The sequence below is a fragment of the Ruditapes philippinarum genome, unplaced genomic scaffold, assembly GCF_026571515.1.
Source record: "Ruditapes philippinarum isolate M1 unplaced genomic scaffold, ASM2657151v2 ctg3834_1_1_1_1, whole genome shotgun sequence".
In the NCBI taxonomy this organism is placed as follows: Eukaryota; Metazoa; Mollusca; class Bivalvia; order Venerida; family Veneridae; genus Ruditapes; species Ruditapes philippinarum.
The window spans coordinates 78,240-105,264 of NW_026853122.1; the positions used below are offsets into that span (position 1 = coordinate 78,240).

Sequence of the window (27,025 nt, forward strand, 5' to 3'; positions counted from 1 at the left end):
TTTGACCCCATATTGTCTATAGGAGATATTTAGTAGAGATTAAAGAATATTCCTTATCATTACATAAATTTATCAAATCATTAATGAAAGTTAATTAGCTTTCAACCATATATATGTTGTATATGCAGTTTCATGAATCTGCAACACAAACTCATGAATATTCATAAATTTATAACATAAAATATACTGAATCAATAAAACAGATGCATGAATATTCATAAATTAACATCACAATTGTCAGAATCAACACAAAGTCGTAATTTTTCAAGAATTTCACAACAAAATATTAATATAAAATGATTTAAAACTACTTATACATGATCTGAACAACTTTAATTACAAGAAACATGGCAATGCCACGAAACCAGGTTTTCAAAAATGTTGTTCTGATTCTATACTATAGTATGAATTTTGGAATGAAGATTGCTATGAATATTCAAAAGATTATAACATGACATGAAGGAAAAGATAATATTCATGAGAATACATGATAATGAGTAGGATGTAAATTTCGGCTAACAATACTGTCTGCAAGGAGTATACTTAATAATGAGACAACAATTTGAGTTAAATGAAAGCAAGTTTGAGAGGGTTCTATAGATGTTTTAGTACAATCATTGAGACATCAACTGCTGAAAAAGAAAGCAAATAGATTATATTGTTAAAATGGGCAACAATTGTTAATCAATGTTATTACCCGACTCTATATAGCAGCCCACACCATTTTGTGATCACTCCAATAGGTCTCAAGAGTTCCACCTCTGGTTGCGAGGGCTGTACTGTATATCTGATCCAAAGATGAGTGATAATCTGTTGTTTCCTCATGGATCACAGGTTTTGCTCTAAATTGCGTACACATACCATCTACGAGTTTAGTACACTTTGTAAGGTCTAGATGATTAATATTATAATCTCCAACTATTAAAGTTGGAACATCCGTTGAGTGGAGTTTGAGTGCAATGTTTAAGATTTTATCTGTGTTTCCTGGTGGCCGGCAATATATAGATAGAATCTGATAGCGAGCACTGTTTTTGGAAACTATCACACTTGCCCCTTCAATACCTGGGTCTGTATACTGCTGGCTGCTTACAACTTGTAGTCCAGCTTTAACGTAAATGAATGTTCCAGAGTGGGGTCGGTGTTTTCTATTATCTGTTGACACAGAAAGTGGTGGCTGAAAACCAGGAAGGGTATAATAATCTGCTTGATCATTCTTCTTAGCCCATGTTTCTTGAATCACCAGTACATCAGTGTAAGAAAGCCTGTCATCTACTCTGTAATGTCCAATATGCTTATGTAGAGACCTAGCATTATGGCCAACTACGGATATTAAGCACTTACAATCAACTGCTCTGTTACAAACAAATATTGCATCAGTTCTGAGCCGAGAGATCTCCTGCTGGACAAGTGGTTCTACAGAAATCTTTTTGGGATCAAAGTCCAATAATCGTAGGCCTTCAAGAGTACGTAGTCTGCTCAATGCAACATACACCATGTGTTTTTGGATTGTACCTTTGAATGAAATTGCTGCTTTATCTATTGTGGATCCTTGTGATTTATGGATTGTGATTGCTTCAGCAGGTGTCAAAGGAAACTGCTTTCTTACAACTCGGAGTTTGTTGCTCCTTCCAATTTGAAATTCCTTTTGCACTGTTAAAATGGGTGTCCATGATCTGTAAATTTGTGAAGTGGCCCGGTACAGGTGCCTGTTTTCATATCTGGCAATGGTCCCTATATCATCATCCGGAAACATGACCCAGACAACTGTAGGATTATTGTTGACACATTGAACCATCATTATTTTGCAGGTAGCGCCATTGGTAAGACCATCCGACGTATTAATATTGTGAGTTATCATATAGTTACCAGACTCCTTAAGCAATAAATTATACTGTAAATTCTGAGTCTTCTTTGGTTCCAGTGTTTTAGCTTGTTCTAAAAGTGTCTTTGCTCCACTGGTTGTCACCTGTCCTTGTGGGAAATCAGTGGCGACTGAAAAAAATCTCAGTCCTGTTTTTTTTGTCAAAACCATGTTATTGTACTCGTAAACATCAGCATTACGGCTAAATAAGTGAAGGTAATCACTGAGGTCTTCATTTTTTGATACCTTTGAGGATATCAGCTTGGGTATGATTGCATTCTCTTATACGATTCAAGCAATGTGCGAACTCGGCATCATCTTTCTGACGCATAACAGTTGTCAACTCATACATTTGCACTGTTTCTTGCCATAAATTTTGCATTAGAGGACCATACAAATATCGATCATTCTGGAAAATCCAGGAGTCACCAACAGGTCGAAGCTGAAACATGTCACCAATTTTCAATGTTAATGTCACTGTGACCTTGACCTTGGAGCCAGCCATGCGGAACATGCGTTCTGCACGTCATCTTGATGTGGTAAACATTTGTCTGAAGTTTCATCAAAATTCTTCAAAGGGTTGAAGAGTTACAGAGCGGACAGGATTTTCAATGTTAATGTCACTGTGACCTTGACCTTGGAGCCAGCCATGCGGAACATGCGTTCTGCACGTCATCTTGATGTGGTAAACATTTGTCTGAAGTTTCATCAAAATTCTTCAAAGGGTTGAAGAGTTACAGAGCGGACACAATTTCGTTTGACGCCCGCCCGCCCATCCGCCCGCCATACCCCAATCTAATAACCAGGATTTTCAAAATTGAAAACCTGGTTAATAAAGATACAGATTACCGGTATTTACTGCCCTTGGTTTAGCAATATGCTTACTTAAAATTTTTGGTCCCCCATGAGCACAGTCACCGATGTAATAATAAACACCCTTGAACTTACTCTAATATCCTTATTAACTACACTTGTAAATCCCACAAAATCTACTGTTCCTCACAGTATTCTGATCCCCCCACCCCGAAGAGCAGTGGCAACAATACAATAAATGACAGTAAATAACTTGCTCTCATATTATTAACTTCACTTGTAAATACCACAAAGTCTACCCATCTATATGTCATTTTATAAATTACATGTCAGAATTTAATGAATTAGAATCAATGATCTTAGTTTAAACAATACATATATATGTGTATAGAAACTAAATATTAATCCACCCCCCACAAAAAAAAACAAAACAAACAAGCAATTATCATAGTATTGCAAGCAATCCATAAGTCCCCTACCGGTTAGAACCCCAGCAACATTCTGATGGGCCATTGGCCATTCAATTTTACCAGTGGATGAATGACATGAATGAACTTAAATCTTTTGAGTTCTAAGTTTGTCTATATCACAGTAATGTGTTAAGTTTCCCTGCCTAGTAAGGAAATTATGTTTATACAACCCTGTCATATTATTATAATGTGGGATTTTAAAGTAAATCCTATAAAAAATCTAAGTCGAAAAAAATCTAAGTTCAAGGGGGAGATAATTCTGATAATAGTCTTGCTAGAGTATTTAACCTCCTCAAAAATGTTGAGTGATAATAAGAAACATATATATGAAGTTTGAAGTAGATACATTAGGAAATAAAGAAGTTATTTAAAAAAGACAACATTTTTTTTTCATAAAAATTCTAAGTTCAAGGGAGGTAATGCTGATAATTTTTGTGCTAGAGTTGTAAACCTTGTCATATATGATGTGGTTGATGGCCAGAAACTTATATTTAAAGTTTGAAGTAAACACCTTAAGAAATAAAGAACTTATAGTGAAAAAGCTGAAAAATTTAAATCAGAAATCTTGAAATTCAGGCTATTTGTTGCCATAGCAACCAGATTTTTCATTATAGGAAGAAAAGAAAAAGATGTGCATAATCTCCAGACTGCCATCTACCCATATTTTAAGTTTCATAAAAATATTTTCAGTACTTTTTGAGTTATCACTGGATCCAGTTTATGTGTTAAATTTGCCATATTTTCAGACTATTTGTTGCCATAGCAACCAGAATTTTCAACATAGGAAGAAAAGAAAAAGACGTGCATAATGCCCATACCGCCATCTATCCATATATCAAGTTTCATAAAAAAAAATTCAGTACTTTTTGGGTTATCGCGGGATCCAGTTTTGTGGACGGACGGACTGACGGACTGACAGACAGACAGACGGACGGACGGACAGAAAGACGGACGGAGGGTAAACATAAAGTCCCCTCCGGTTAAACCGGTAGGGGACTAAAAACAAAACAAAAATCAATACATCACAACATAATTCATTGGATTTCTTGATGCTTACATAATGATACTTGACAACAATTAATACTAGATTGGTAGTGAGAAAACAAACCTGTATATGAATGCTTTTAGTGTCAGTAAATAGTGTCAGTAAATAAATACACATTATGAAATAAAAACATAATTATCACAGACTCAGTAAGTTTAACTTTTGATTTCAAAGTCAAAGGTAAAGCATGTAAATTTAAACAAAAATCACAACCGTTTAACATGTTTCCCCTGAGCTCTGGATAAAGAATGTGAAACATTTGATAACAAATAAAAATCATGATGGAATGTTAGAGATTTATTCAAAACATTAGTATAAAATCATACTGTTGTTTTAAGATGGAGGTATTAAAGATCACATATTTCAAAATTTGAATAAAAATGCAATATAATCTTGAGCCTTCAATAGTTAAGTGCTCTAAACTATTCTGATTTTCAGAAAACTCAGCCTTGATAATATAGACTAACATAGAATTTATCCAAGCTCTCAGATGAAAATAATTTAGTGCAAAAGATTGAATTATAGGTGTTGGTAAATGATCTATATTGAAAACAAAAGAGATATAGGCGATATCTAGAATGCGTTGTTATTTTTTTTTGTCAAGATATCATTTGAAAAGATAACTTTAACCAGAAATTTTCTTAGCTCACCATTGGGTATGAGTTAGTACAAATTTATACCAGATACAAAAATGTATACAGTTTTGATCAGAGATCTACAATTATTATTTAAAGTGTAATATAAAGTTTCAAATGAAAATATTCAGAACTTGATGAATTATGACATTTCATGCAAGACAAAAATCAAGTGTTAGCTCCACTATTCATTGTAAAGTTGAGCAAAATAATTGACAAAGTGATGAGGTAGTGTTTTTAAATTTATATATAATCTATATATGTATATCTTTTAATATGAAATTAAATAATAAGTTTTCATTTTCAATTGTAATCCCTTTTTAAAAAAATAATACAGTCTTAAAACATCTTCAATTACCTTGTGTTAATGATGGAATGATTTAAAAATATACGAGTATAAATACAGTGTCTATATACAAGTCAAAGTGCAACATTTTCCTCATTAGTTTAGATATAGTTACTGCTGTCACACTGATAATCTTAATTACAATTTTGATTTTGTCAGGAATTGTCCATATGTGTCCACAGTTAATGGAGAATATGTTTTATTTTGTTCATCATAGTAATACAGTGGGTCATCTATATCTTGTGGTTGAAAACCTTCTTTTCTCAACTGTGTTTTCTGTTGTTTAAGTGTGGTCGTAACAGCCTGTTCTTTTGGAAACCTTAGGAATAAAGGTCTGGCATAACTTGGTAAATTCTCTTTAGCATGATGAAATATGTCTTTCAGAATCTGTGGTGTAATTGTAACATTATCTTCTAAATGAATGGCCGCCATCCCTGCACGACCCTCCGACCCTGAAAATACATGCCATTGATTTATTTTATAACTTTTTTTTTCAATGTACAATTTTTTTTTCTTTTTTTGTTTGTTACAGTATCATATACCAGTTGAACATGCAAATGATTTACCTGTGTACTTGTACAACAAGTCAGTGTTGTCAAAGTAAATTCAAACTTCTCCACATAACAAGAGGGCCATGATGGCCCTGAGGTTGCTCACCTGTATATAGCCCCCCCCCTCCCTGGCCCAATTTTTACCCAAGGGCTTTTATTTGTTTATTTGAACAGACTTAAAAACATCCAAGTTCTAGCTCATTGGGTTTTTTAAAAGAAGATTTTTTAAGTTTTTACTATACACATATAGTTAAAAACAATGACACCCCTCGGGCAGGGCCAGTTTTGACCCCTGGGCTTTTATTTGAACAAACTTTGTAGATATTTACTTAAAGATGTTTCATGCTTAAAATCTAAACTCTAGTTATTTGGGTTTTTTCAAAGAAGATTTTTAAGTTTTTGCTATGTATATAAGGAAAATCAATGACCCCCGGGGCGGGGCCAGTTTTGACCCCAGGGCTTTTATTTGAACATACTTGGTAGACACCCAGTAGAACATGTCTCATGCTAAATATCTTAGCTCTAGCTCTTTGGGTTCTTTAAAAGAAGATTTTATAAGTTTTTACTATATGCATATAAGAAAATTAATGACCCCCTGGGGCGGGGCCAATTTTGACCCCAGGGCTTTTATTTGAACAAACTTGGTAGACATTCACTAGAAGATGTTTCATGCTAAACATCTAAGCTCTAGCTCATTGGGCTTTTTAAAAGAAGATTTTTTAAGTTTTTACTATATGCATATAGGGAAAATCAATGACCCCCGGGCGGGGCCAATTTTGACCCCAGGGCTTTTATTTGAACAAACTTGGTAGACATTCACTAGAAGATGTTTCATGCCAAATATCTCAGCTCTAGCTCTTTGGGTTCTTTAAAAGAAGATTTTTTAAGTTTTTACTTTATGCATATAGGGAAAATCAATGACCCCCTGGGGCGGGGCCAATTTGGACCCCAGGGCTTTTATTTGAACAAACTTGGTAGACATTCACTAGAAGATGTTTCATGCCAAATATCTAAGCTCTAGCTCTTATGGTTCTTTAAAAGAAGATTTTTTAAGTTTTTACTATATGCATATAGGGAAAATCAATTACCCCCCAGGGCGGGGCCAATTTTGACCCCAGGGCTTTTATTTGAACAAACTTGGTAGACATTCACTAGAAGATGTTTCATGCCAAATATCTAAGCTCTAGCTCTTTGGGTTCTTTAAAAGAAGATTTTTTAAGTTTTTACTTTATGCATATAGGGAAAATCAATGACCCCCTGGGGCGGGGCCAATTTTGACCCCAGGGCTTTTATTTGAACAAACTTGGTAGACATTCACTAGAAGATGTTTCATGCCAAATATCTAAACTCTAGCTCTTACAGTTCTTTAAAAGAAGATTTTTTAAGTGTTTACTATATGCATATAGGGAAATCAATGACCCCCCGGGGCGGGGCCAATTTTGACCCCAGGGCTTTTATTTGAACAAACTTGGTAGACACTCACTAGAAGATGTTCCATGCCAAATATCTTAGCTCTAGCTCTTACAGTTCTTTAAAAGAAGATTTTTTAAGTTTTTACTATATGCATATAGGGAAAATCAATGACCCCCCGGGGCGGGGCCAATTTTGACCCCAGGGCTTTTATTTGAACAAACTTGGTAGACACTCATTAGAAGATGTTTCATGCCAAATATCTAAGCTCTAGCTCTTAGGGTTGTTTAAAAGAAGATATTTAAAGATTTTTCTTTCGGTTGCCATGGCAACCAGAGTTCTGCATGGAATTAAATTCTTTGAACAATTTTTAAAGGTGACCACCAAAGGAACATTCCTGTGAAGTTTGGATGAAATTGGCTCAGTGGTTTATGAGGAGATGTCATTTAAAGCAAAAGTTTACGGACGGACGACGGACGGACGACGGACGGACGGACGCCGGACGAAAAGCGATCACAAAAGCTCACCCTGTCACTTTGTGACAGGTGAGCTAAAAAGAAACAATGTTAGAGGACAAAAGATGTGGATTTGAGCCCTAATAAGACCAATACTGTATTTCCTCAGAGAAAAAGTGATTCAAATCAAGATACAGTTTTTGTTACAACTGGGCTAATATACAAGTTTAAAATAGAATGTTTTCTTTATTTATATGCATATTCTCATAATGTCAAACATGTATAACACATTTGTAGTTAAATCCTTATTCTGCTGTTCTTTTGGGGGTTGTGCTTTACATCGCATCAATAAAGTATAGGTCTAGCTTTACTGGTTGAGAAAGACCTTAGGTGCCCTTTGGCACCTGAACAGAACCACCAACGTTCTGTAAGATTTGGTTAGCTTTCTGACATGAAAGAGTCCAATGACACTTGCATGGCTTGAGCCAACAGTGGTGAGAGTCAAGTGGCCCCTTAGTCTGCTAGTGGCAACTAAATATACCAATGTGATCAATGCAGACCACTCATGGTCTGCAATGATTGCTTTCAGTCAGTTAACATTTTGAAATTTTCACTTAAGATGGAAAAGTCCATTAATAAGCAATTTAGCATAGTAAGGGTTAAATCTCTCTAACTAATAATGGACTGATCTAATTTAAAAGCAGGACAAGTCCCATTAAAAAGTTTATTGGGTATCAGTATAAAGCTTTAAAATTATCCAACCTGGAATTTCCACTCCATATACATTAGCATCATGGATGACATTTAGCTTTGTAAGGACATTAGAGACCTCATATGTAGCAACATTTTCTCCTTTCCACCTGAAAATACCAGTACATATGAATGTATTAAACAATGATAACACAATACCAAAGTATACATCTGCTGTTTGACCTATTTTACTCATTAATAAGAAAATATGAATACAAAATGAAATCTGTATCTCTACTTTGTATTTCATGAATTATTTGCTATAAATATGTATATTCTTGTTTAATGCAACAAATATGGAATTGAATTAATGCTATTTATTTGATTCTAGCTTTTTTCTTTGAAATTACTCATGTTTCAAATGCACAGATGCAAAGTCACAGCCGGATAAATCTGTTATACAGATTTAACAGGGTAAGGACAGGGTATTAATTTATGAGTGTTAAAAAACTATCATATCTCATAGCAATATTAAACTTTTAACATAAAGCTCACTCTTAATATGTACAATAATTTTATGTTTCCATAGCAAGTTTCAAGTTTTATTGATACACTCACCAATCAATTGAGGCATCTTTGATACAAAAAAGCTCAAGTTTGTAGTTTATTAGCTAGTTTAAGTCTATATTCATATTAATTGCATAAGACTTTTTTCATTTGTCCTATTTTTTGTTGTGATCAAGAAAAAATTCTATGATGAAAATGAAAACTATCTCTTTACATAGTCTCAAATGGATATCTATTATTACCATATAGGTTTTCTTTTCATCAACACATCAAAAAGATTCACAAACTTTGGATATTTTCCTATCTTATATTTCAAGATCTTAAAGGAATTTCCCTTATTCTGCTCATACTTAAAGATCTGTTTGACCTATAAAAGGAATTGAAATAATAAATTTAATCATTTTTTGGCTTTACAAACACTTAAATTCTACCTTAATCTTTCATAACTCCAAGACAATCATTCCTAATATAACATATTTTACCTGAATGTATCACCTATCCTGTCCTTGAAGTAGACAAAATAATCAGAGTCCATTGTCAACATATCTCCAAAGTTAAAGTAAGCATCACCTTCCTTCAGAACATTCCTCAGTATTTTCTTCTCGTTGATTTCTTTCCCTCCTTTATAAAACTGCATGTCCTGGTAGTAGAATGGTATAGCACCAAGTAACAGTCCTGGTTCACCTGACAAACCAAACAAATGTTTTAAACACTGTAAATATTTCTGTCCAATACTTATGTCATAAACAAAACCAGAAAAGTGTCTATAGGACAAGGGTGCCCCCACACTCCACTGTTTTGTCAATCTACTGACTATAGGTCAAATATGTTTTTTGCTACACATGACACAAGTTGAAAATTGCAAATCTTTTACTAAGTCAAGGGCAAAAACTCTACAAATACTGAATAAATCCACAAGCAAACCCCCGGTGCATAACTACAAATCTGATCCACATTCCTGTAAACTTTCAGGACTACAGGTCAAATACTTTTTGAGCTGTGCTTAAACTTGTTGAATACTGCATATTTATCCTAAGTCAAGGCAATATCTCTAACAAAATTGAAAAATAAAAATTGACATGCAAAACCCCAAATGCACAGCTTCACATGTTGATCAACATTCCTGCAAAGTTCTATCTCAAGCACTCAAGGTACACATAACTTAACACTTTGGAATATTACAAATTTTCAAGCAAATCCCCAGGAGCCATGCAAGACACAAATTGAAATTGCCCAATTTTACTAGGACAAAACATAATTTCTTCAAAAGCGAAACCCCAGGTGCACAACTTCACATTTGATCAACATTCCTGTAGTTTCATGACTCTAAGTCAATACATGTATTACTTTTTGACCTACACTTGACACAACTTGAAAATTGATTTTTTTTACTAAGGCAAGGGCAACAACTCTGACAAAACAGAATGAATCCACAAGCAGAACCCCAGGTGCATAAATCTAAATGCTCCCCTATGGGGGGGGGGGCACAAATCAATTTTAAAGTTTCTGCTATTATTATTCAAAATTAACTGATTAAATCATATATTTTATATAAATATAATACTCTTAGGGTAAAAGAGACACTAGGCTATTCAATTCAAATACACATTTTTCTTCACAAACCAGTACTTGTGTTAAAAGTAAAAACATGATTGCCACGCCGAGGAGATTTGAGAAACAATGGCATAATTTTTAACAATGTACATTGTATACCTTAATCATATGACTATTACAATCTCTTTAATTGACACTTTACTGTAGATGCTAAGTATGTTGTCAACTATGACATAAGTATAAATGGCAAAATAAAAACATACCAACTTTGACAGGAATGCAATGTCCATTTTTATCTCTGATTACATCCCCAGTGTCAATTTCTACCTTTACCAGCAACTTTGGTGTAGGGTCCATTCTATTCTGTAACCATTGTGAAGAACATTTAACTAAAACATTTATACAGGTGATAAATGAATAACTGTGTCATTAGAAATATACAAAACATATCTAAAGTTACAGTTACAGAAATTCACATCATTTTGCTAATGAATCCTCAGTCATAGTCACACAAAATTTGAACTTATAAAAATTCATCCAATCTAAGTTCTGAACATGGTAGATGTGTTTTTCCTATATAAAAGTCTATTTAAATATACATATTACAACATCCCTGATGTATGGTACTCACAGTCATGTAAATCTGGTGACTGTCACAGAGGCTTCCCAGAGATGACTTATGTCCAGGAAAAATTAAGATTATCTTATATGCAGCAAGAAATATAACATTTTTATGCAATCTTATTGTTAAGGTTATACTAACTACCGGTATTCTAGAATGTTGATAACGGAATGCTTGTCCCAAGACAGAAAATGTGACTACAGCATTATACTGGCTGTTGTATTTTACAAGTCAGTGATACTAAATGGGTTCAACTAGGTACATAACTAATGGGAATATAAAATTTTGTAAATAAGTACTAGCAATTCTACTACTTGTATTTACCACAGCTTAATGTATACATGCATCTAGATTGAGTATATATGTTTGATTGTTTTTTTTTTTAAGACAGTTTTAACACATTTTTATGTCAAAGTTTAGTGGATAACTAACCAGCAATACACAATTTCTGCACAAGTGATTACCAACTAATCCCACATGGCATATGAATCAATGGTGAGAGACAGATGACAATTAGACACACTGTCTGAGAAGTAATCATCACACAAAGAATTTACAGTATAACCCCGCCTTACAAACACCCAATTTTAATGATCAATCCACTATTACGACCATAAGTAATAAAGAAGCACATAGTTAACAATAAAAGTTGTATTATGGTTAGTAAGAAGTTTCTAGGATTAATTCAACTACAAGTGTTTGTCTAATTAACAATGTGGATTTATGACATGGGCACATGCAAATTATATATATATAAAATATAAATTACAAACCCTTATGAATCAGTGAGGGATCTAACAAGTTTTGGCTATATAGTTATAAACTTTAGCCACCCCTTTGTGGTCATTTGACCATTTTCACAATATTTATTTTGTCCTTGAACCTTAATTATCTCACAGAAATAAATTAAAACTCTTTCAGATTTTTTTTCTTTTTCACTAGAGAATTTAGTCCACCAAAGCATTATTGCAGTTCTATAACATTAGGTTAAAAGACATTTTGTTTGGGACACTTCCATTACCTTGAATTAAATTTCATGAGTTATTTTCCTTTAGTATGTTTCCTTTTTAATTTGCATTTATATATGTATTATTTTATGGTTTATTGGTAGTTCAACTGCTTACCAATAAAATAGCCTTTAAGCATTAACCATCTAATCAAGAATCTGTTTTTACAAAACACAGTTTATGAACATACAAGTATTAATAAATGATAGTCATAAACTGTATTTCAAGTGAATTTATACAAAAATGACTTATGATAGAAAAAGGGCACCTCTTATGGAAATATTTGATTATCTGATACTTATAAATTTTAATATTTGCTAAACACAATAAACCATAAAATAATACATATATAAATGCAAATTAAAAAGGAAACATACTAAAGGAAAATAACTCATCAAATTTAATTCAAGGTAATGGAAGTGTAGCAAACAAAATAACATAATGAACAGGACATTGTCATAAAACCTAACAGATTTCCCATCAATTATACATGAACAACAAAAAGGTCAATATTCCCAAGTGCGCTTAGTTTTGTGACAGTTTGATTAAAAACTCTTAAACAAATGTAGAAAAGGCTTTACACAGAAGGGGCATTCCTCCATATCCAACACATATACAAAGATGTGGTAGAAAAAATAGTAATAATTCCACATGAAAAGAACCATCATATCACAAAACTCAATAAATATCATCCAGGGCATTATATGATGATAGTTTTGAAAATCCTTGTTAAATGTACGAATGAAGAACAGTAGACTTTTATGATAAGCCACCTTGTAAGCCACGCAGTAAATGGAAGAGCATATATACAATAAATAGCCTTAGGAACAATATAATCATAACATGTACTACATGTATTAGAGTAGAACACATAAACATATAAATGGAGAACTAACATACTATAAGTGGAGAATATCTCCCACATGATCCGACACGATTGCTTAGATTCATTAATGCTATTGTCCCCTCAGTGGCCCCAAAGAATTCACAAATATTTGGAATATTGTATCTCTCTTTGAAGTTCTCCCATATGTCTGCCCTTAACCCATTTCCAACTGCCACTCTGACTTTATGTTTACCGTCTAATGGATTCTGAAAGGAACAGGAACACTGAATATAGCAACTCAACAACACAAATCTACTGGAGGTACCTTCATACAAGTGATTTGATTTTAATGCTATGAACATTATTCCTTAAGGTTTTTGTTTTTCATAAATTTACAATTTCTGGAATGACTGAATGAAATTTCAAGATATAAATTTTAAAATAACACACAATATCAAACATGTATGGAATTAAAAAAAGAAGAAGTTGTGCTCTATTCTGCACATATGTATAACTAAAATTATCCAATTCAGGATACATTGTAAAATCAAATCACTTGTTATCACCTATATAACCTTGTGTGAGTACATGTTACTATATATGGTTATATATACACCAATCCTTCCTAGAGGCATTTATCAAAACCTTATTCTACAATACATATATATCTATTAATCCATTTTACTTCATATGTGCAAATAAATTCAAGAATTACTAGTCTAATTGCTTTTAAGAAATTTAAAATTCTTTTAATTCTGGCTGACAAAGAGGAATTTTGATCAGTCAAATGTCGTTAAGTAGTGCAACAGTAATTCTAAATTTTTCAATAGCAACTCAGGACGTATATTCGTCAGAATCTAGTAATTTTATATTCTGGAAATGATTATAAACTTTGTTGACAATATAATTTTGACAAGTGCCTCAAGGAGTTGCATTATATGGTATTTGGGATGACATCAGATCAACACTGTAAACATACAAGAAACGGGGAAAGTCGACCACATGCACCAAGCTTATTTTCAAGGTTCATCAATGCTGCGGTACCCTCCGTTGTGCCGAAATATTCTATAATCCATGGTATACCATAACGTTTTTCAAACTGTTTCCATATGTCTGTCCTCAAACCACTTCCTATTGCAAGACGGATTTTATGTGTTTTATCTAAAGGACTCTGTGAAATAAATTTAAGGATCAATAAAATTAGCAAATGTAAAATATGAGTGAATGTATGCATTTGGTAGATTGTTCAGTTGTGTTTCATGCCTGTTTTAAAAGTATTTAAGTCATTTACTAGTATGTACGGTCATTTACCAATACTATAACCAATACAAAGATGGTATTTTTGGAAGCTGTTAAGGTATTTTTGTCGAGTTTTTTCTCCCCAACAATAACTTGACACAGCAGTGGAGGTCATTTAAATGACATTTACCCCTGTGTATTATTAACATCAACCATAATATCATATATAAACTATGGCTAAATTTTAAAACAAGCAAATATGAATTATGTGTGTATTTTATCCTCTCTCAACCAAGCTAATTTGTGTTGGCTTTAAGTAAATGTGAGCTAAAAATTAACAATATATACAAGTGCATGTATAGAATAATAATAAGAATAATTATAGATGACACAATGCATAACCAGAACAAGAAATTAATTTCATATCAACACTTGTCATTTTGTTAAATGTAAACAATATACCATTCATAATTATATAAAATGCAGTATGATCTATAAGAGTGATTACATAAACATTTTAATTACTTTAATTACACTGAGCATTTTTTTGTTTTTCTGATGGTCACTATATATAACTAGAAGAGTATTGGAATCTACTGTGTTCTTGTATTGCATGGTTTCATGGTGTGTAAAATATGTTTTTATGAGAATGTTTGAAATGAAATATGTTAAAACAACTTCGATGAACCTTAAGTGAACCTTAGCTGGATTTAGCATTTGCACATGTATTATTACAAATTTTTACCTACAAACAGATGTAACAGTTATGTTCACCTTTCATTCACCAAGAAAAGAATGATACCAAGGCCAATATCTTTCCATGAGGCACCTGAGTTTTTACAACTATGCACAGATGCATTTCCTAATCAACAGTGACATGTTAATTCAAGAAAGGTGTGAGAAACCTTTGAAAATTTTTCTATGACAGGGCAATCCAAAATGCCAAAGCATCTGTGGTTATACATTGGAAAATATCAAGGCTCTGAAACATGCTTTTTTTCACCAGACCTTCCCTGCTTCCTTTGCATAAATGTTGAAACTTTATTTGCTTTTACGTCAGCGATGATTTTATCACAACAAGACACTAACAAATAAGTTACTTTACAAAGATGCTCTGTTAAAATGTTTTCTATATGAACAATTAACATTGATAGCAACAAATAAATGTAATACAAATAAGCAATATATAGAGCAGTATCACCATTGTGGCAATTCATTCAAGCATCATTATGTCTTATTATCAAATTAAGCTTTTAGTTACATCAGTGAATTTACTGGACATTGAAAAGAGGGCAAGGGTCTGCCATGCTATGTATTACAATATCTTTAAATAAGCCCAACTCAAATAAATGTTAGATGTAATGTTCTAATTCTCATATAGAATTCTCTGCATTTATTCATAGCTTTATATTTATTCATCTTTTGTCAAAACAATTTTATTACATGATTTTATTTCAAAGCTGAAATCTTACACCTGTAAGTTGTACATGTAGTAGCCCTACATATAATATTATGATGTATAAAAATAAACAAGACATGCAAAGCATGACAGCGAGCTACACTTTTGACATCATTTGCATGGAGAGAATAATTAAGACAAAGTAGGAAAGGCGCAATAATTCAGCAAATATATTAGCAGACAGACTTACCTGCTATAGGCTTCAGACTTGTGTTATCATGAAACATAGACATACAAATACACAAGTCTTTAATGAGCCACGCCATGACCAAAACCAACATAGTGCGTTTGCGACCAGCATGGACGCATCTGCGCAGTCTGATCAGGATCCATGCTGTTTGCTATCAGTTTCTCTACTTGTAATAGGGTTTGTAAGCTAACAGCATGGATTCTGATCAGACTGCGCAGATGTGCAGGCAGGTCTGGATCTATGCTGGTCGCAAACGCATTATGTTGGTTTTGTCATGGCATGGCTCAATTTTTTAAAAACCAGATTTTAAATTAAGCATACATTAACAGGAAAATTCACCAACACTTTGACAACAGGAGGAATAACAACAAAACATCAGCTAACAGTTTTGAGAAGAAACAAATATTAGTGGAAAAAAAGAAATTTAAGGGTTTATCTGCCCCACATGAATGATGTCACATTTTGATAGTGCACATTATACTAGGTTTGAAGAGAATGGCTTTGATAGTTTTTTTGTGAAATGGACCTTAACAATCAGTATGTCAATAACAAAAAATCTTTGTTAACTTCTTATGAGGCTTATTACTGTCTTATATAAGGATATGTTTATTCCATTAAAAGATTACAAAGATTTATGTTTATGAAAATACCGAGGACTTGTAACTTACTGGTGGCACTGTTAGCAGATATCTACAAAGTTCTCCAATATACTGCATGACTGTAACATTGTATTTTCTAATATCAGCAAAATATTGATGAGCTGAAAACTTCCTCTTCAGAATCATTGTTGAACCTATAAACAAAATAGGGATTACTGATTGAAGTTTCTTACAATCCAATCTTATAAGTTTTTTTTTAAAAAATGAACAAATTTATATGTGTTTCACTTGTTATAACTCTGAATATGCACCAAACCACATCATCAATATAAGTTTTAACACAATAACGATTATCTAGGTAACAAAAGTTTGGGGCTTGTAGTATATCCTCAACATTATTTTTACAATGATATTATCTTGACATTCAAGAGCTCTGAATCCCATAGAAGCATGATTGTACAAAGACAATACTTTCCCATTATACTAGACATGACATGTGCCTAAGATCCTTGTAGCACTATGGCACAATATTGCTCCCAGGATTCATGGACCACTGATCACTAGAAACTATTTTTATGAAACTAACACATGTCTCTCAGGGTAAATTAGCAACCCGAAGCCTCACATGTTATTTGAGTTCTTAGGTTGCTTATTAGCACTATTACCCTGAGAGACATGTGTTATAGTTTTTTATTATACCAAACCATTATTTTAATGATTTTTTTCACCGCTATGCATTATTCATAGCCATTCATTTATTTTCATCAGGGGAGGGAACTAGAACATTACGTTTTCTGACTTCCATATAGATTACTCTCCCCTAAGGAAATTCGAAGAAAAAAGAAATATGAACCCTGTGATAGTCATTTCCAGGATGATAGATCAAAATAACACCATGTGATATCACATTAGGCTTTATAGTATAAAGTTTATGTACAGTATAATAAAATCCAATTAACACATAATTACTCTAACAATATTGTTGCATGCCTTATAATTCCTGAATTTCCAGCAGCACTTTGATACATTGCTGCTATTGTAACTAACCTTGACCATGACCTGGTGTTTACATATATATTCTCCACAATACAATGATTTGGTGTAACAATGACACAATGCACATACCCTCACCATTATGTAGCGCAATATCATGAATACTCAGCGCCTACAACACTATGATTCTTGTTAATCTCACCTTGATCTAGAGTATTCATGAGCCCCAGCCCACCAGCTGCACTGTGATACAATGGTGTACATGTATATAGGATATCTGATGGCATGAAATCAAAGAGCTGGAAGAACTTGCTGATCCCTACACCTTTAGCTTGTGTGATGATTGCTGGCTTTGGAAGACCTGGAATATATATACATGTATGAACACATTAAATAACTAGCATTCAGTGTAGTAAGACAAGTAAAATAAATGTTTTGACATACAAAGTGTTGCACTGTTTTAACTTTTATTTGTTAATTTATTTTTAACCCAATAACTCACTAAGTTCATTCTTAATTAATGGGGAATAATTGTCTAATTATTGGCATATTTTCAAGATTTCTGTTAAAAAATTAATTAAACCTTTAAATCTTTTCATTTTCAATAGACTAACTGTAGAATTAAGAATATTTGGATTTTTCACAGCTAATTCGTAGTTACAAACAAACTGTACAGTTACAGCTTTGAAAATAAGTCTAACAGGTTGACTAATCTATTATGACAGGTAGTGCACCATGAAGCTAATGGTAAATTGTACCTACATATTAGCTGGGAAAAACACACATTTGCTGAGTTCTGGATAACGTTTTTTAATCAAAATTATTGAATAAATTTGATATGAAAATAAACAACACTCATGTAAGATCCTCTATAAAAAGACAGAAGTTATACCAGTAGTTCCTGAAGTAAAGATGTAACAGCATGGTGTACTGAAGCCCATTTCTTGTCTCACACTCGGACAAACTGGTACTGGCAGTGCAGCAAACATCAACTTATCCCAGGACTCATATCCCGCACCCCTGTCACCACCTTCCGCATATATAGGTATATGTCCAATTTCTGATCTCACCTCATCAACCGAATGGAATATCTTATCATCTATTTAGAACAAGATTACATATGTGAAAAAATGCTATGCCACCACATTATACAACATTAAATAGTAAGGGGGGGGGGGGCGCGTCTGTGGCTGAGTGATTCATGCCGTTGACTTCAAACCACTTGCCCCTCACAGCTGTGGGTTCAAATCCCAACAGGGTCTTTGGATTCTTTCATGTGAGGAAGCTATCCAGCTAGCTTATGGAACGTCGGTGGTTCTACTCAGGTGCCCGTTCTTGCCTGAAATAATGCACGGAAGGGCACCTGAGGTCTTCCTCCATCAGTAAAGCAGGAGCATCGCCATATGACCTATAATGTGTCGGTGTGACATAAAACCCAATCAATCAAACAAACAAAACTAAATAGTAGGAACAGAAGTAGTTAATTGTTTGTTTCTATACAAATGAATGTTGCCATAATGCAGTATTGTCCAATATCTTACTATCTGTTGCCTCAGTTTGTAATCCTGTCCATCTATCTTACTGATTTAAAGCAATTTACACACCATAACTTAAATTCTAAATTCATTATCACATTAAATAGAAATTTAAATGTTTATTTCTATAAATTAGCCGCGCCATGACAAAATCAACTTAATGGGTTTGCGACCAGCATGGATCCAGACCAGCCTGCGCATCCGCGCAGTCTGATCAGGATCCATGCTGTTCCCTATCAGATTCTCTACTTGTAATAGAGTTGGTAAGCGAACAGCATGGATCCTGATTAGACTGCGCGGATGCGCAGGCTGGTCTGGATCCATGCTGGTCGCAAACGCACTATGTTGGTTTTGTCATGACACGGCTCAAATGTGTTACAAATAAAGACTTGCAGTATACTGATACCTGAGCCTATGATGAGAACTTTGGCCTCACATGCCTTTATTGTATGTATCAAAGGTTGTCCACGAATGTGGAAATTGATAAATGCAACAGCTATACCAAGCTTCTGAAGGCCTGAAATATAAGTGAGAAATATCATACATATACTGATATGACTGACTCCACCTTTAACTAACAGGGACCATAATTCATGAATTTTGATGCTGAAATTCTGCACAATTCTCCCTAAAAAGTACATGTATATATTTTCCCCCACTTTCAAAATAAATTCTCCCTGATATTAAACTGAAATTTTCTGAGATGATGTCATCATATCAGCAGACAAGGTCAATGTGATATTGTGCAGACATCATCAGATATTTGAAATATATTTAATTCATATAAACCTATTCATAACAAAATGCAGTTTTTTTCTATGCATGCAAACTCTAACCTATGGCAGACAGTAATATCAAGAATGTTCAAGTAACTAGAGTAAATATTTTGTAAATGATTTGAACCTAATGTAAAATAATTTATTTATAGGTTATATTATTATGTGAATTATTATATACTGGTGTTAAAAATGATTTGTCTATAAGATTTATCACAGACTTTTGGGACAACCCTCATTTTTTAAAAAAATTTTCCAACCTACAGGAGACCTTAACAATATCCTATTGGATTTTGTATTTTACAAAATAAAAGTAAGTAAATCTTAGCAACATGAGTATTGTCAGTATTGTATGTATGTGCAGCAAATATTGCCTGAAAGTCCCTGTACAAGAGAAAATGACACGAAAATTCCTCTCATACATGTACTGAAAAGGCCATATAGTCAACAATATTGCTTGAGAGATCACTATAACATATATAACACTTCTGCTGTCTAAAACATGCAAGGTAAAGTTTAGGACAACTCATTTGGAAAACAAGAACATGTTAAGTAAACACAAATGACCAGATTCTTGTCAATAATAAAATTTTCAAAAAATATATACTCATTCACATAGTTATGGACAGAAAAACTGCACAAAAAAAGTAGACAGTTACATAACCTGATAGAGTCATGACCTTTTGTTACAGTGAAAATTTTAAGTTTGCATGTCATTGCTACTGTTTATTTGATAGAAATTAAGATATATCCAACTTGGCAGTTTGAGTTAACAATATCCATTTTCAAAGTGCTGAAACAGGCAATAACTTGGAAAAATGGAAGCTATAGTTATGTTATTTGCGAAGACCATTTGCTTTGTATTTATTTAATATTAGTATTTGTGTAAATTATAAAGCAATTGGTACAGGTAGAACTTAAGATTAATTCAACTGGCCCATTTAGTTTAACCTTGTACAGACAGACAGGCGGGGGCATAAAATAGTTATTAATTAAAAGTCTGATGGAAAATGATAAAAAGAAAGCACATACCAAGAAATGTCCAGATAAATGACGGCTCATTCTCAATCATTATAGCAACACATTCACCAACTTTCAGTCCCCATTTGGCTGCTATATTTGCCACTTTGTTAGCCTGCTCATTCATAAACTCATAGCTATATACTCTGTCCTCAAATATAACAAAAGCTTTCTTGGGATGTTTCTCTACAGCTTCCTCAAACATTTTAATAAGGTAACGTCCGGTTTCATTATCTCTCAATATAAGTTTCCCAGCTTTACTTCCATGTTTCATCATGGTAAGGTCATATCCTATCCATGGAAAAAACATTCGCCATGACAAAATCCCGGCTCCAACTGTACCTGCTGCACCAATCAATATCTTGTCCCTTTTTGATGCCATGGTTTAACAAATACCTAAAAAGTATATGAAATCATTAGTGATACTAGAGAATGAAAAGATCAATTTTACCAACCTTAAATTTCAGATGTTCCCATGGCAGCCAAATGTTTAGAATATGTGCTAAGTGAATGCATGTGGGAACTAGCACATAGCATGTGGCTTGTAAATTAATAATTATGGCAGATAAGGAAAATAAGTATATGTTTCCGTCTAAATTACTAAATATCTAAACAAATGAGTATTATTTAAGACAATCACACTGGGACTATTTTTGCTGAAATGAAATGTTGTTCTACATTGTATTTAACTATAACCTGGGAAAATTATATAATGGGATAAGCTAAAACTGACTAGATAAGCCATCTTTATTGGCATGAAATTGACAGTTGATTAATCGACATGCCTAGTGTTTAAATAATACATTCATGCTATTACTGTTAAAGCATACATTGATATAAATTTTCATAAAACTATGCAAAGGCTATTTAAATACTCACGAAAAGAACTTACATATCTTATGCAAGTTGGCTTTAATATATTTGTTTTATTTACACTGATTACTACAGACACAAAAAAATAGCATTTCACAAAGCTGTGAGCGACCAAAAATTAGAACAGGTCAAGCAAGCAATTAGCAATGATTCACAATGTCAGTTGCTAACAGATACTATTTTAAGTGGTTGGCCGGAATCTAGAGCAAATTGTCCCGCCAAAATCCTAGATTTCTGGAATCACAGAGATGAATTGTCCGTGGGAAAAGACCTAATTTTCAGAGGTCAGAAATTACTCATACCTCTTTCACTTAGGCAGGAAATGATAAAGGCTGTTCATGTAGGCCATATGGGCGTTGATAAATGCTTACAACGAGCCCGTGATATAATGTTTTGGCCGAAAATGAGTTCAGACATTACCGACTATGTACTGAAATGTGATATTTGTTTGAAACACAGAAATTCAAACACTAAAGAGCCTTTAAAAAGTCACCCTATCCCCGACAGACCATGGCAGGTAGTGGGCACAGACGTGTTCACATGGGAAAATGATGACTATTTAGTCACAGTTGACTATTTCAGTAGATACTTTGAAGTTGACCTACTGACTAGCAGCAAAAGTGTTTCTATAATTAGAAAACTCAAGGTTATCTTTTCAAGGTATGGCATACCTGAAAAGTTGATATCAGACAATGCTCCTTATTACGTAAGTGAAACGTTTAAGTCATTTGAAAGTGACTGGAATTTTAGTCATGTGACAAGCAGTCCACTTTACAGTCAAAGTAATGGACTTGTAGAGAAAACAGTCCAAACAATAAAACGGCTATTTAGAAAAGCCAAAGACAGTAAGACAGACCCTTACATGAGTATTTTAGAATACAGAACAACCCCCTTGAAATGTGGTAAATCTCCATCACAATTATTAATGAGCAGACGACTACGGACAGTTTTGCCCATAAACAGTGAGCAACTTATGCCACAGAAAATTGACATAAAAGATGTACGTATGAAACTTAAACAAGAACATAATGTACAAAAGAAGTACTATGACAGACAGTCAAAACCTTTAAAGTCATTGACGACAGGTGACACAGTCAGAGTACAGTTTGACAAACAATGGAAAAAAGGGACAGTAGTTGACAAACAGGCTGACAGATCATATGTTGTAAGAACTAATGACGGTGGTATTTACCGCCGAAACAGAAAATTCTTACATAAAACTAAAGATCAGAATGACCCCTGTTTACCCCTTGAAAATCTCCAGTGTTTAAATGATTCGGATAAACTGGTCAATTTTTCCCCACAAGTAACCTCACAAAGTTCTGATAAAAGTTTACCAGTAGAAAAATCAGTTAATCTCTACACCACAAGGTCAGGTCGCAATGTTATCCCAAACAAATACCTCAGCAACCCCATGTGGCAAGTGTAAACTGATCTTATGAGATAAAGTAATTATTTATCAGAAAATGTGTGAGAGTTCGGAAAAATGAAAAGTATTCGGACAGTATATACTAAACTTGACCTATATTTTATTTTGAGAATGTTTATATCATATGTATTTTATTTCATTATAAAAATGTAGACATTTATACTTGTTAACATCTTCATAATTATAATGACTCTGTCTTCTTAATAATTTCATTTTATTGTTATGATTTATCTAACTTTATAAGTTAAGAAAATCTAAGGCATACATAATTATTCAATATTTTTTAATTTCAAAACAAAGGAGATGTAGAATTATGTACTTGTAATTCATTTATGTTATCACTATAGCAAGTCTATACTTCCCATGATTCTCTGTAACATGTATTCCCGCCTAAATGTATGCAGCTACAGCGCACTTGGAATTAGTAAATTAAACAGTCAAGACACACTTTGTGTTAGTTGTTTATACAATGACTTAGATGTCATTATAATATTATAGACTATTGTCTATACAAAGTACCAAATATTACAGCAACTCAAATGGAAATATATTCAGTCCCCACCAGACACAATCCAAAAACCCCCCTAAAAATGTTCCCCAAAGCAGCTTTATCTGAACATTCACACAGTTCTTACAGTCTCTGGTGCATTTCCAATTACATCCTGTGAATGTGAAAGGAGTGTATTTAGTGTTATTGGTCTTGGCCCGGCTGGGACTAAAAATAACTTTCTGTCCCAGGTCTTGGGAAGACAAGGCTTAGATCAACCATGGGACAAGACAGGCTGTCATCACTTTGCTTAATAAACATACATATAGACATGCACACATCCCAGATGGTTGGTCTCTTTGCCAAAAGGAACCACAAAAGGATGGGTCTACCAAACATATTTATGGACAGTTAATAAGAATAAGAAGTGGGAATCACTGTGAGCAAGACTGTAATGGTGCTTTATGTGATAAGAATATTATGCTTCAAAATGCTAATACTCCAGAAGTTGACCCTTTTGATACCCCGCGGTATGAGCTATCTGGGTAAGTGAAAGTCTGGCATCTTTGTAAATGATAAGCTTGATTTTATGAATGTTTTTTGTCAATAACTATGAAACATTTTCTACCAGACGAATAGAAATTTTTAACTGATTCGTGCCCATTTTTGAATTTATGCATCCACCTCGAAACAGTTGCTTTAGATCGATACTTCATTGTTGCCATAAATATTGCAAATATCATTATAAACGTTAATAGCATATTTTCTTTGTTTTATCTTGAGCTTTCATGCAAGTCCATATTTCTGCACTTTTAGCTGAGCGTTTTCCACATATTTTACATGGTCGTATTATGTGAATGAAAATTTTTAATCGGTTGATTACACACATGCTTTTGATTATCAATTGAAAGCAGATGATTTAAAGCATATCTTAGTTTATTCAAACACAAGAATCACAAGCTAAATTAGAAAATATACTCGATATTGCATTATATATTGATACACCCTCGTATATACGCCTTTTATGTAAGTTTAACTGATGAGATTTTTTCAATGATTACCGTCAGGATACAGTGAACAACAAAAAATCAAAATTATTTACCTGTTTATGATCTAATTATTCCTTTCCAAACTATAGAAAACAACTTCGGTGCATGTAGATATGCTAACCAGTTATTTTAGTTTAATCTTGTATAGTTTATATCGTTATCATCTTGGTATAAAAACGGGGTCATTTTTTAGTACGCCACAAAGTTCAAATACTAAATTCAGTTATAAATAGGGCCAACCATGAATAAATTACGTAGTTTTCAGTATATAAACTTCTAGCGCAGGGATGTGTATTGTAATTCATTTGACGCGACATCAAATATTACTTAACGAGTTCCAAGTATTACATACGAAGCATGCGAAAATATTCAATTGGAGATAATTCTTCAAATTGTTTGTAAAGATTATAAATCTAAATCTAAGTGTAATGAAACTTTTCAAATGTAATGTTTGAACAAAAAACATATTTGTATTCTTATTATCATCAATTATCGAAAAACCTGTATTAAAGAAAGTGTCTGTAATTTAACACACATTAAAATTTTATGTAAACAGAAAAGATTGCCCCGGAACCTAATATGCTGTAATTGTAAGTAGGGGTTTAATTGTTAAGCAATGAAATCGTGCAATTAATGCTATTCGCTTTTTTATATAAAAAATACACGTGACCACAAATGCGAACGAACACAGTGACCTTCACCTTTAAGAACCGGTAAAAGGATAAACTTTTGAATTTTTTGTTATAGAAAATATGTTTTCTTTTTATTTCAGTAATCATAAGCGAACCGTACACCGCGATTTCCTCAGCACTGAATCGGTTTATTTCACATGTTGTTTAATGTTCTAGCTGTAGTTTTTAAGAACATTCAAACATATTTTAGCGGGGAGTTAATGAACACACGCATAAAGGCGGACGCGCATACTTGCTTGATATGGCGAACATACACACGTTTTTTTGGTCAAATCTGTAATTAATATACATCTTTTCAAGCTATATTTAAATGCTGTTACTTTCAAAAAGTATAGTTTGTACTTTAAATTACATATGCTTTCATTGTGAAATCATATCTTATTTGGTTTGTTTGTTTACTTTTACGGCGGACCATCACAGTATAGGTCATATGGGGCCGAAACAGGAAAGCTGTAATTTTAGGTGTTACAAACATCAAAGCAACGCCAGGGGTCAAAATCACCTCATCTGCTGAAGCAAAGAGATGCGTAGACTCCAATCATCAAAACCCATTTAGTCGCCTCTAACAATCAAGAAAGAACATAACAGAACAGATGCTTTTAAAGTCATAGCACTTTTAATAAAGATAGCTAAATTTGTGAGAATCATTCTTTTATTGATCATTTTTAATAGTTTTATAAATTTATACATGCTTGGTTTAACATAATAATACTGTTTAATGTATAGTTTCCTTAAGTCAATATAACACGGGCAAATCAAAATAAAATGATATTCGTCCTTAATGTCGTGCTTATCACAGTACATGTGTGTACAAAACGTTGATTTTTCTCGATGCTTTGGGTACCGTATCGACCTGGTTGAATTTTCAAAGAATGTGAAATATGGTAAACAAGTGAATATACGACAATAAGATCTATACGAAAATAACAGAAAGAAAGAAAAAATAGTTTATTTCGGTAACTTATACATTTACAGTATCTCGTTACATACAATAATTACAAATATAATAATTCTGTGGTCACATGACAAAAGCAAAGAAAAAATAATAATAAGAATAACATCTGTATAAGACAAAACTATTTGTACACTAAAAAGATCTCTAGAAAAATAAAAGAAGTTCTTTAAAGAAATAACGTCTATATGAAATGATATCTGTATGATGACAAGATCCATACGAAAATAATATTATATATAAAACTTTGTGAATGTTAACACAACTGTCCGCCTCTCTTTTGTGGACCCGGAAAAACCTTCAATTACTATCATGTGCACACACACGAATCCACCTACAAAGGATAGATTAAAAAAAGTGAAGGGTTTTTTACGGACGCCAAATTATTTCGCCCCTCTTGTAGACGCGAAATCTCCAAAAATAATGGAAGAACTAAATGAGCCAAAATGACTCAGATAATGATGATTATGGTCACCAAAAGATGTCGCATTGATGCTATTGAAATTGACATGGATAGTAATGCATATTTGGAGGAAAGCAGGTCGTCATTTAAGCCTGTAAGCCTGATCTATCAACAATACCAGCGGAAAACAAAACATTAACCAATGACAGAAGCTTTAACAATCAAACTTCAACTTTAGTGACAGATCAATCGACCACATCAGAGAAAAATAAAGAAGTGTATCCAATGAGAGGATCCTGACGGCAATCATACTTCAAACCAATCGGTTGAGGAAATTGCAGACTTTGATGAAGAGGGTCGACTCGAATTTAGCTAGGGCCATTGAAAATTGATGAATCTTAACACAAATCTAAATATCTTTAAGGGTCCGCACATACAATGTATCATTGGTTGACGAGTCGAAAGGATGGAATGTAC

At 33.3% G+C, this 27,025-nt stretch overlaps 2 protein-coding genes across 2 annotated transcripts; one reads left to right on the plus strand and one right to left on the minus strand.

Moving 5' to 3' along the window:
• Window positions 1-3,159: 3,159 nt before the first annotated feature.
• Window positions 3,160-24,910, minus strand: LOC132734562 (long-chain fatty acid transport protein 2-like). The gene is made up of 11 exons (XM_060721331.1): window positions 24,555-24,910; window positions 20,676-21,059; window positions 19,274-19,384; window positions 18,225-18,431; window positions 17,535-17,693; window positions 16,409-16,533; window positions 12,927-13,118; window positions 10,661-10,760; window positions 9,326-9,527; window positions 8,349-8,446; window positions 3,160-5,622 (listed from the first exon to the last, which is right to left on the minus strand). Exons 2-11 carry the CDS (start codon window positions 21,043-21,045, stop codon window positions 5,309-5,311), a joined length of 1,878 nt encoding a protein of 625 aa, XP_060577314.1. The 5' UTR covers window positions 21,046-21,059; window positions 24,555-24,910; the 3' UTR covers window positions 3,160-5,308.
• On the plus strand, window positions 21,859-22,965 carry LOC132734513 (uncharacterized protein K02A2.6-like). The gene has a single exon (XM_060721274.1). It carries the CDS (start codon window positions 21,859-21,861, stop codon window positions 22,963-22,965), a length of 1,107 nt encoding a protein of 368 aa, XP_060577257.1.
• Window positions 24,911-27,025: the final 2,115 nt, after the last annotated feature.